Genomic DNA, 11,978 nt, shown 5'->3' with positions numbered 1-11,978 from the left:
AGAGCGGTTTGCAAGCTAATGTTGTCTAAAGAGATTCCATTTACTGGCACTTTGCTGGCGAGAAGACAGCTCTTTTGCTTTAAACTTTAATAACATATTATCTCCTCTGCTAACTTCTACCCATCTGTTGTCAAAAGAAAGATGTTATTTGGAAAAAGATATTCACAGTGAGGAAGCTTTCAAGGTCCTTTATGTGTGTTGAAATATGGTGTTAAGGTATTTGATAACCCTGCAGGTTCCTTATTATGGGTATTCTTTTACATTATAAACAATGCTTTTTGATCTGATAAAACACAGAAGAAACCCAACCAAACTGCAAAATAATAAAAGGAGGAAGTAATAGCATGTTTTCCTTCCTTTTGTAATGCCAGGATCTGCAAGTTCTAGGCTTTGTTGCCTCCTTTGATTTTACATTAGTGCTGCCTTTTGGGATTAACTTTTGATATAAACCTATTTCAGAGAGTGGCTTATGGGGAAATTAAGTGATTTTTTAATACTTCAGTGGATATCAATCCTTCTCTGCTCTGATGGCCATTCAGGTCACCTGTTAGCATAGGGATGTATATGCTCCTTTCCTGGAGGCAATGAATATTTTTTAAATCAACACTGTATATTCACAATATGAAGGATTTTCTACCAAGCCTGGCCCAGAAATCTGTTTTAATTGCGTGACTGTGATGGCCATGTACTGTGGCAAGTGAGCAGGAACATTGCTGAGGACCAAGGAAGCAGAGCAGCTCACTAAGACAGTGCTGCCAGTACTGTTGAGAAAGTGTTGCTGCTCACAGCTAAAATGAATTTTCCTTTGACTCCATGCACATCACCAGTCCACATAGCACAGGCCTGACTCATCTCCCGAGCAGTCACGCTGTGACAACATGAGTGATGGGCATGTGTTTGTCCTCTGACAATAGTATCAGTCTTGAAGTGTTTTAGGCCTGAGTCTGGGAAGACAGTGCTGTTCAGAGGAACGCTTACCAGAAATGCAATGAATTATAAATTCTGTGAGATGTTTGGCATAACAGAATTATTTGGCTGGAATTTTAAATGCTTTCCCAAACTCAGCTCAATAATCTGCTTCATTAAGCATGCATTTAATTTTGCAATAGAGCATGTTAGTTATAGACGTGCTGGTAGCTCTGCATAAAGCGGTAGAACTCTTTGCAAAGATGATCCCATGTTGGATCTTAAAGGCTACATGTTTGACACTCACAGGCTGTGGTTAGAAGATGCTGTGAAGAAGATCTCAACCAATTATCTTTACTTTATAATGGGACAGGCTAGAAGTTCTCTGGGTGAGTGGTGTAACACATATAAGAGTATTCAGTTGTTTGCAATCATATGAGCATCACTCCACAACTTGAGGCTGCCCTGCACCATTAGGTTGAAGTCCAGCTGCATTATGACAAGAGTGATGGTTTTTGTCATGCAACTTCTTTAATGATTTTATGTTTAGGTAGCACCTTACTGTGGAAATTTGCTATTACCTCTATTAATGCACGCAATATGTATTGCACTTAAATTTTTGCCGTGGGTGTAATGGTTTTACTGCAGCTATTGCAATTGAGTCAAAATATCTGGCTGGGGCTGGAAATGCCGTTGTGATCCAAGAAATTGTTACGAACATATGTCCTATCTATTTCAGCTCTGGCCATTTAGTATATTTTTGATACATTTTCCTTTTAGGGTGATACATTGAATACCAAATACCAGGTAGATCTTGGAGATGGATTTAAGGCGATCTACGTGAACCTTACGATGACTGGGGAACCCATCCGCCACCGCTATGAGAACCCTGGGATTTACCGCGTCTCAGTGAAGGCTGAGAACGTGGCTGGGCACGATGAGGCTGTGGTCTTCATCCAGGTCACCTGTAAGTCAACTCCTTGGTTTTATTGCTTTAGCTGCTGTGCAAATACCTCATGACACCTGTGAAGTAGTAAAGAAAATTACTAGTCACAGTCAGGAAAAATGCCCATGTTTTTAATAACCTCATGCAGTCTTACAGTGCTGCATGTTTATGCAGAGGCTTATAAACCTAATATATTGGGAGGTCAGAGATTTGTTTGTATTTGGAAGGATGGTATATTAATCTTTTAAATAGCAAGCATGCCTTAGTTCAGACCTCAGATTTGATTCATCTTTCTGACTCAAGACCTCATTGGCAGTCTTAGCAGCTAAAATTTAACACATCAGGCTATGTCTTTTTAAGAGCTTCTAGGTATTATGTAAAGGAAGTGAACAAAGGTATTGAGAAACATATAAGATCTTGTATGATTTAAAAACAGAATCAAAATCTCCATGTTTCTAAAAGTCAGGCTACTTATTAATGTACTAGAATCTATATTTTAGGTAGCTAATACTCACAAAGTTTTAAAGTGGTACTTGGATATAACTTCATGTTGGCAGGCAGTATTACTTGACTTAGACTTCTCATTAATTAAGACCTAAAACCCCATCATACAGATGTAAAAGAAAACAATAGCACGACACAGGGAATATCATGGACCATTGCAAGCTTAATGTACCTCAGTCATCTCATAATTGAAATGAAGAAGGAAACTCATAACTGGAACTGAATTTTCCTCTTCCTTTGAGATTCAAGACAGTTATTGCTTTGCCTGTTTTCAAAAGTGTCGAAAATTCCAAAACAATTAACATCAGAAGAAAATACACCCATCTTGCATTCTCCACGTGTCTGTTTCCCTCTCTTGTGAGCGATGCATCTTCTGTTCTAATCCCAAAGCAATGGAAATCACTGGAGCCACATACAAGTCTGTGCTCAGATCCCTGTACTTCATGTCAGCCTATCTAGTGACTGCTGATATTTACATAGTTTACTAGGCAAAGTCCTTGAGTCCAGAGTTTCCAGTTCTGCTTTGATTATCAGATGGAGCCCAACCCATTAATGCTAATGGCCAATTTCCTATTAAAATCAAATGGAAAGGATCAGAATTGAATTCTCTGCCTCAGTTTCATTATCTCTTTCTTTGTTGTTTTTTAAATCACAACTCCAGAATGCTCAGCTTCTCCATTGCTTTTTAGGAGCTTCTACATTCTGAAAAGTAGATTAAGCACAGGAACACTAGTTCTGTACTAGCAATTAACAAAAAAAAAAGCTCCGTAACATCTTTCCATGGAGAACAACTTCTTACCATTTGGAGAATGATGAGCAGTAGCAAACCCTGATGGAAAGCTGAACAACCACTGTCTCAAGATGTTCTTCTGGTGTGACTTATGTCAGGATGAACATTAAAGATAAAAGATGTTGATTGTGTTTTATGCAGTAGATTTACAAATTGTAGAAGCCAGAAGTATTTTTCATTACTAAAGTGATGAAAAAAAAAGTGCATGAAGAGGACTTCGGTGCCACAGCAGAGGCAGCAGAGCTCTGAAAGCAGACATGGTCCATTCCTGGAGCTTGTCTGTGGGTGCTGCATGTGGTCTAGAAGACTCATGGAAACTTATTACCCAGCCTGTGTAAATAAATAGTTTCTGTGTGATTTATTATGTTTAATTTTTTTCAGTAAATTAGAAGATTTAAGAAAATTAGCTGGCATTAATTAAACTGCTGTTTGTACCTTCTAGAGAAACAGGAATGTTCAGGGACATTTTTCAGTGTGGTATTCCATGAAAGTAGAAAAATTCTTTAGACTCTTCTTTCACTCTGTTTCCAGCTGGTGTACTCCCAGGGAATTTTTTCTGGAACAAATGGAAAAGGGTATATTTTTCACTCCTGCCAAGTTCTGTTGCTATGGGATGCCCTATATGCAAGACAATTATATTAATTTTGGCTTGTCATCCAGGTTATGCTTTCTAATCCAGATCACAAAGTCTACAACTTGTTCATGAGTGTAAGAGAAATTAGTCTGCTAGTCTGCTAGTAGAAATGTGAGTAGGCAACCCAGAATGAAAAGAACTAAAGGACTATGCATACATTTTCTTTCTCATGAAACCATAATCTCTGTAGCGTGTGAATATTCAGGGAGCTTTGAAAACTTTACTGAAATTGTAGTTTCATTAGAGAGAAACCATGTGAGTCAACTTTATTCCTAATTGTGCACATTTAACGGTGCTATGAAGTTTGTTCAAATGCATCACAGAAAAACTCATAATAATTAATTTTAGCTCTTTACTGTATAAGAATGGCAACCTTGAAAAACAGTCATCATTTAAGTGCCAAACAACTTTCCCTCTGAAAATTTTGGAAAAAAAAGTAAACTTCTCAGGAGCAAAACCTTATCTCAAAATGATCAGTTTCCTCTGGGAAAATGTGAATATATGGCAAAATCAAAACAGCGATCCAGGTCCCACCAGACTTCTTTAATTTGCCTCATCAGAAGGAGAACAATTTCTGAATTTTCCTCAAGACACCAACAACAGGAGGGACACTTTAGCTGCGTTTGGGTAAAGAAGCTATTGAAGAAACCATTTGTTTAAGCACCTAACATGGCTTGAATTCATGTAGGTGGTTAAAGAGTCATCAGAGAAAATGCAGAATGAAAGCAGAGCATTACATTTGAATGAAGCACACAGGCTGGTGGATGTGAAGTGGAAAGAAGAGTGTGCACAGGTTGGACAACTTGCTCTCAGAGAAATTCAGTCAGATTAGTCAAAGTGATTTAGAAGAGAACAGGCAATGACTCAGTTCATAGAAGAGAGTAAGAGAAAATACTTGGACTAGTGTTATTTACCTTTAAGCCTGCACTGAAATGAAAGACCTTTGAATGAGCTAAAAGATATTTAGAATGGAACAAAACCAGATGGGTATTAATTACATGTAAGAAATGCATGTTGGACCATGTGGTCGTTTGGTATCCTGGATGGATGTTGCAGCTGAAGATAAGAAATTCTAGTTATCACTTTATACTATTATAAAACTTTTTCCTGAGAAAGATGGGCTTGGAAGCCTCAGAGGGAAAGTTTTTATTGCAGTAAAGCTATTGTGCTTTAATGAAAAATACAACACAAAGAAACCAATAAAATCATGGTAATGATGTGTTCCTTTTGTACAAATAATAATGTTTACAGCCTTTATAGGCAAAAGTTCAGAAAGGAATAAACTTTAAGGCACATATTGGACTAGAGAGATTATTTGTTTTGATTTGCAAATAAATGCTCCCCTGATGTATACATCTATTTTAAAGCACGCATTAATGAGAGTTTGTGTGCAGTGTGAGCCTAACAGCTGATATTTTGTAATGAAAATGACTAGTCAGCAATATTCTTTTTCAGTTTTCTGCTTTTCCCTTAGCAGTTTGAGAATTGTTAGATTCCTACTCATTTCATCTTTCACAGCTTAAAAAAAAAAAAAAAAAAAAGAAAGAAAAGCTGGGATTGCCTTTTCTAGTTTACCTGGGGTATTTCCTTGTTTTCTAGAATTGGACATGCACCCAGAAAAAGGGCGTCAGAGAGGTGCATTTTGGTGATCCGTCTCATTGCTGCAGGATTTCATTTGGGGGTTTTAGTGGGAGAGAGAGTGGGAGAGTTGCTTGAAATTGTGTCCTTCCATTTATGCCCATACCTTGCAACACAGATGTAAAAGCATGAGGGAGGAGAAAATTAATTCAAGACCTTATGGTGTGCAGATGAGAGGCTTTTGAGGAAAGCGGCATTAATAAATTAATGGATTCTGGTTCAGTGATATTTTGGAAACTTTGTTCAGCTCCACTGCAGGCTTTGAATTTAGAAGTGGTTCCAGTCGTTGGGAGAAACGAGGAGGTGAACCTGACAGCTATCATACTGCCTAAGAACCCTAATTTGACGGTCTTCTACTGGTGGATAGGAAACAATCTTCAGGTACAAGAATGGTTTCGGCTGGAGTTATTTTCAACCTCTTTCCAATAAAGGCTGAGTGACGCCTTTTACTCTAGTAAAAACACTACCATGTTGCATGGCCTCTTTTAGACCATTTCTCATTTCAAATAGACATTTCTGACTGGTGGCAAGTAGTATCTAACTTACCCAATTTTATCACATAAGTTTAAGATGTTAATTTCCCTTTATTGCAATTCACGTAGAAATGGAAATTTCTTATCTAGAACTGATTTGAATTTCTAAACTATTTTCTCTCCTGGGGGAACAAGAATTTATTCTATTTCATTACCTGTGGAAAAAAAAAAACCTGTGGAGGTGGCTGCATTTGGGATCATAGCATGGGTGAATGATGAAACTTGGATTTATGCACTTTCCTGTTGATAATGTGAATACTGCAAGTTTAAGGGCTGTACAGAAATATATAGAACATATATATAAAACATATATTTATTGTATATATAAATATATTCTGGGAATCTAAAATAAACTGACACATCAAAAATAACTGAGATATCTAAAAGGATATAAAAACAATGGGAGCACTCAAACAATCTTGTGATATTCATTTGAGCATGGAACGTGTAGAAAAACATACCCTAGAGCAACAAATATCCAAATTTTTCTTTTGAGAATGTTTCTTGTCTAGCAGAGTTAATTTATTTTAAGATAACAGATAAGCATTTTGTTTATGACAGACATAGTGTGACAGAAGACTGCTTCAGATGAGTGCAATCAACTTTCTTCTTGTAAACGTGCTGTCCACCATAATCCCAGCCTGTATCTGTTCATTATTGTTGACTTTGCCATTGGCAAACGGGCACTGGAGATTGATGTAGGATTGCAAAGGGTTTTGTAATTCCCATGTAAGTGGTCAGGGAGCAGAGTATCTCAGCTCTGCCTTGGAGGTTACAGTGGACTGGTGTAGTTCCATGGGTCACTCTCTAAGTCAATAGAATTAATCCTTTTGACCTTGACATATGCTACAATTTTTGAGGCCAATGACTTGCTAGATATGATCTTAAGGAGATTTTTGAGCCTGCTCAAAATCCATTTATTTCAGTGTGGTCTAAATGAAAACCTAATACTCTACCAATTATTCAAAAAGAAATGTTTGCCCCATCAGGCAACTGTTTTGTTTCTGAAGGATCCATTTAGGGAAAAAGCATCCTGTATTGAACAATTTGATAAAATGTCAATCAATTAAATGATTGATCTGAAACATTTTTTTGCTTGTATTTTTAATGTCAGTGTCTTCAGATAATATTCCCGTCACTCTTGCTGAAATTCTAATTTCAACTTCTCTGTTTTTAAAGCCACTTCTGACATTGGAGAGTTTTCTGGTGACAAAGTTCACTGAGACAGGTGACATCAGAGTTACAGTGCAAGCTTCCTGTGGGAGCTCCATGCTTCAGGACTCAAAAGTTGTCCACGTTTTTGGTGAGACATTACTTTTGTTGGTTTTTTTTTTTTATTTGTTTGTTTTGTGTGTATTGGTTTCTTACACCTCTTAAACCAGCCCTGGCACAGCTGACCCTTTTGTACAATTATATCTAGTGCTACATTTAATTCTTAAAACTAGAGGAATGAACTGTCACTAGGTAACTCCATGAAGCTGAACAGTGTGATTGTATGGAAGGGTTTAATCTGAACCTTTTTGTTTTCTTTGCTTATTTTAAATGTATTGTGATTCCTAAATGCTACATATAGCAGTAGTGTTTAAAGAGTATTTTGGCCTATAACTAGAAAGTTTCTCAGCATTTCTAAATGAAATAGTTTAAATGCCTTTGAATAAAAGAAAGTTTAGTTGTGTATATGCTGTCAACATTAAAACCAATGTTAAATAATTGCCTTTTATGACAATATATCACTGTTCCTTTGATGTTTATCTGACAGTTTGGATCAAGTGTAGCTCCACTGTAATTATTAAATAACCCTGCAGCTCTTGTTTCACATTGTGCCCTGGTGTGTTTTATTGTGTCTTATAATGTGGTGACAAGGCATAATATACTGTGAAAAATGTAGTGCTGACAAACTATTTACATTTGTATTTGTGCTGTCACATGTGGGAATTGTGATAAGTGAAAAAGCTTCTTTTTAAGGCAGAGTTAAAAGCCTTCAGATACCATGAAATACACAACATGATGCATCTGTATTGTCTGAAGAAGATTCTGTTACTTTTGCTTTTAGTATACTTATTAATTTAAAGTAATGGCAAAAACCCCACTCATGCTAAATGGAGCTTTTATGAACCTTCTCCTTTCCTAAGATAACTGGATTTAACATTTATGCTACCACTTATATAAGTGCATCCACTTTTTAAAAAAATTTACCCTCTTAGTGTGGCTAAGTCAATGACTTTGGTTTTTCAACACTCCAGCTCTTAGTGTTGGCCAGTTCTGATACCAAGAGCAAGAAAGTACTGCTCATTAAGGAAATAAAGAAACCTTTGTTAAAGAAATCCATGTTAAATTACAGTTCTGTTGGAAGTGTTGGGGAGGCCAGGTTTGACTCGTGCATTCCACAGATCTCTTTCTCTGCTTTGCATTAAGTTTCCCAGGTGTTCATCTAAGGAGCCTAAATGGACAAAGAGAAGATTTTTGACACTGTTTACTAGGGAACAGCTCATTTCTAATATTTCAACTAGACAGTTGCAACAATACACAGAGAAATGTTGTGGGTGTACCTCATTTCTATGTTGTTGGTTTTTTTTGTTTTTTTGTTTTTTTAAGAGGGCAGTAGTTAGCATCTGTCATATCAATTTCTGTTCTTATTTTCATAGTTAGTTTATGGAGTAAGTAAAGTATTCATTTTACACAAAAAAAACCCAGGAACATGTAATGGGCAAACCCCATATGTTCATGATTCACTGAGAATAAAATCCACTGACACATTCCCATTACAAATAAAAGAAAACAACCACATCTGTGTGATGTATTCTCCTAAAGAAAAAATATTGGGAGGGTTATGACTCCAGAACACGTGTGGAAATCAGCATTCTTTATTTTTTTTCCTCATACTTTTTTAATTTTAGCCCCAAATTTGGTGATGATGACAAAAATACAAAAAGAAACTGAGTGTCTGACAGGAGTGTACTCTTGCTCCATGCAGAGCACACAACAACACAGAGCAGTGGGGTTCTTAGATACTGCGGTCCTGCACAGCAAATAATGCCAAATACATATTTTCAGCTTTTATTTCTACAAAATTAGTTTTGCAACATGGTTTGTTGCTTGCTAAAAAATGTTTGGGTTTGTTTGTTTGTTTGTTTGTTTGTTTTTCTAGATCATTTTCATGTTCTTCCTTTGAAGTTTACGAAGCACCTGGACATGTACAACCCCAACATACCAGAGTGGAGGGAGGACATAGGACGGGTAGTAACACGACTTCTGGCAAAGGTGCTCTTTCACATTGCTCGTAAAATGTTCCCTCACCAGTTGTAAAGCTTGAAGGTTAAGTTAATGCCTTCTCATTTAGAAAAAAAGGAGGCAAAGCAAAATAATAAAGTGAACCTCGTGAGCCACATTTCAAGCAAGTTTGAGCCTAGTGTTGCTTTTATGTGCAGGCTGTAGACAATGGTATTGTAACATAGATAGTTTAGGTCTAACATAGTCTAACTGGCAATTAATGCTAAATTTGGCTCTCTGGGATTAGGGATAGACACGTTGGCAAACGCTGCTGACTCCAAAACTGGAAGAGCATCTTAAATGCCATACATTTAGCAGTTAAGCAAAGGATGACATGTAGTATAAAAGACATGGCCTTTGTGTAAAAACAAAGCAGAAAGAAAGAATTTACAGTGCCAGTTGTGGAACTTTGAAAATTGTATATAATATATAAGGACAGAGTTTGTACGGCTGGTTTTTTAACTTGTGTTCACAAAAGAAGTGTGGATTGGGAGCAGCTGAATGCTATAGTTTAAATCACATACAAAGTCATGCAGCAGTGCTGTGAGATGAGTAAGGAGCACGCCGTGAAAACAGCAAGCTCTAGAGCTGTGCTCTCCAGGTACACACACTGCCAGCAACCAAGTGTGCACACACCAGCTTCTGTGAGGGCAGCAACACTGAGGTGCAGGTTGATAATGTTTTAAAAATAGTTGCATTTGAAAACACTTGACTTTTCCTAGATTTGCAGTAGTGCGTATCAGGTTCTGGAATTTTGACTTTATACTATTTCCTGCCTTTTTTTTGTGGCATTTCACATCAAATGTCAGTTTAAAGTTATTTCCCACTGTTATCAACTTAACCCGTTCCATAAGGAGTGTCAGACAAACAAATATTTTATTGCCATATAAAATAACCCTTGCATTTTAATAATTACTAAGTCGTTTGCAAAAGAATATGAACATTTTAAGGGAATTTCAGAATTGATTTGAGAAAGACGACATGAACCACCCAGGGTGTTCTCATTAGAATTGTGTGGCTGTATTTTACAACACATGGAGGAATTTCGGACTAAAAGCAAAATTTGCACAAACTATTTTGAGAAGGGATTCACCTGACTTCCAGTGGGGGATGCAGGTATTCATTGCAATTTCAGGAACTGAACCTAGGTGCTCTTCGTCTCGCCCTGGAAGACTTCTTTATGTCCATTAAACACAGATGGAAAAGTAGCCTCCCTAAGCTAAAGTTAGCTGTAATGAATATGCCCTTCTAAGACTACTAAGTGTCTGAATGGCCCACAAAGGGTCCTAAATCACTTAGTAATCTTTTTTTATGTTACCCTAGAACTTCACAGCCACTGCAGAGCTTTGCTAAAACTGCATACCACTTCATACCACTTCATTTTCCTTCTTTCCGCGGTGCCACTAAATCGCTGTAATGCGATACCAATGCTTAGCTCCTCCAGTCTTCAAAGAGCAGCTCACATTTCAGGTAAAGTTTGGCTTTGTTCGTGTTTTAGCTTCTGGTGGAATCCTTTCTAAATATTAAGGATCTGAACACCAAAACCTAAAAGACAAGTGGAATTACTTATGTATTTTCTGTAAAATACAAAGCATGCTGTTCTATAATTTGCCATGTGCCTTTGTCTTCCCAGGAAACCAATATAGCTGAAGAAACACTCATGACAGTTGTGAAACCTGGTCTGCCCACAGCTGCTGACTTGCATGTGCTACTACCAGTAAACCAACCAAAAAGGAAGAGGAGTGTAACTAGTGATAAGGTAACCAGAGCAATATATGTCTAGTATGGACAGTCTTAATCCTGTTTTGCAATCAGTAGCTGTACTCTCATTGTCTTTATGTGAAATTAAAAGGTTCTCCTTACCTTTACCTTTAAGATCTCACTCCCACCTAACAAGAGACATGTGAAAGCTAGAAATTCTGACTGTGGTTTGCCAGTGTATAGACCAGCACAATCTAGTGATTACTGGTATTAGTGTATTTCTCAAGAAGAACAAATATTGATCTGTTTTTTAAGCAAAACCAACAGTGATGGCATGTCAGTCTGTGAAGATCCAGCAGAGCAGAGTGTATTTAGAACACTGATCTTTCTAAAGAGGGATGAACCATCTCTGTATTGTGTTCAGAAGAAAATTAGATTTCAGGTCAAACAGAAATAGAGCCTTAGTATTTGACCTATAATGTGAAGATCATCAAGCAGGTAGTTTCTGCCTTATGGGCATTTGTCCTTTTCAGTTGGTGAGAAGCAAATACAGTGAACACAGGAATAAAAATCTGATACTATTTTCTTCATGCTTATTTCCAAAACATATTTCTTCCATAATAAAAGACTTTATGCCAGTTGAAAATCAGGAGACTGGCACTTCTACCTTATTATATTAATCCTTTTGCTCTGATAGGGAAGGAACAGATCCCAGTGCTGTGCCTGTATCCTGCAGTTCAAGTCCTGCCTGTTACACAGAATACTAGTGTAATATATGGATAATTTTGGAGGGCATTTTACAACTTTTTTGAGGCAAGGTTCACAGTATCCAAAGAGCTGGAGAAGTAGATGTATCAAAAAGAGACTAGACTGCATGGTTCAAGCAAATTATTTATTTGAACTTCACTCACAGTTTAACTGCAAGGCTGAAGCAAACTTTTTGTTTGAACTTTGCTCACACGTCTAATATGCCACTAATGCAGGTTTTCACAGACACAGTGGAAGAATGCACCATTACAACTTAAAAGCAAGAATACACTATAACAATGTAGAAAG

At 37.2% G+C, this 11,978-nt stretch overlaps 1 protein-coding gene across 1 annotated transcript in view; it reads left to right on the top strand.

Moving 5' to 3' along the window:
• Positions 1-11,978, top strand: part of SORCS2 (sortilin-related VPS10 domain containing receptor 2) — a 108,816-nt gene that overhangs the window by 79,822 nt on the left and 17,016 nt on the right. Inside the window, exons 17-21 of the mRNA XM_008948478.1 lie at positions 1,687-1,873; positions 5,666-5,799; positions 7,131-7,254; positions 9,100-9,212; positions 10,855-10,980. Coding sequence (XP_008946726.1) covers positions 1,687-1,873; positions 5,666-5,799; positions 7,131-7,254; positions 9,100-9,212; positions 10,855-10,980 — 684 coding nt within the window. The remainder of the gene's footprint in view (positions 1-1,686; positions 1,874-5,665; positions 5,800-7,130; positions 7,255-9,099; positions 9,213-10,854; positions 10,981-11,978) is intronic.

The sequence above is a fragment of the Merops nubicus genome, unplaced genomic scaffold (assembly GCF_000691845.1).
Source record: "Merops nubicus isolate BGI_N331 unplaced genomic scaffold, ASM69184v1 scaffold71, whole genome shotgun sequence".
NCBI lineage: Eukaryota > Metazoa > Chordata > Aves > Coraciiformes > Meropidae > Merops > Merops nubicus.
This window is presented reverse-complemented; position numbering and strand designations above follow the sequence as displayed.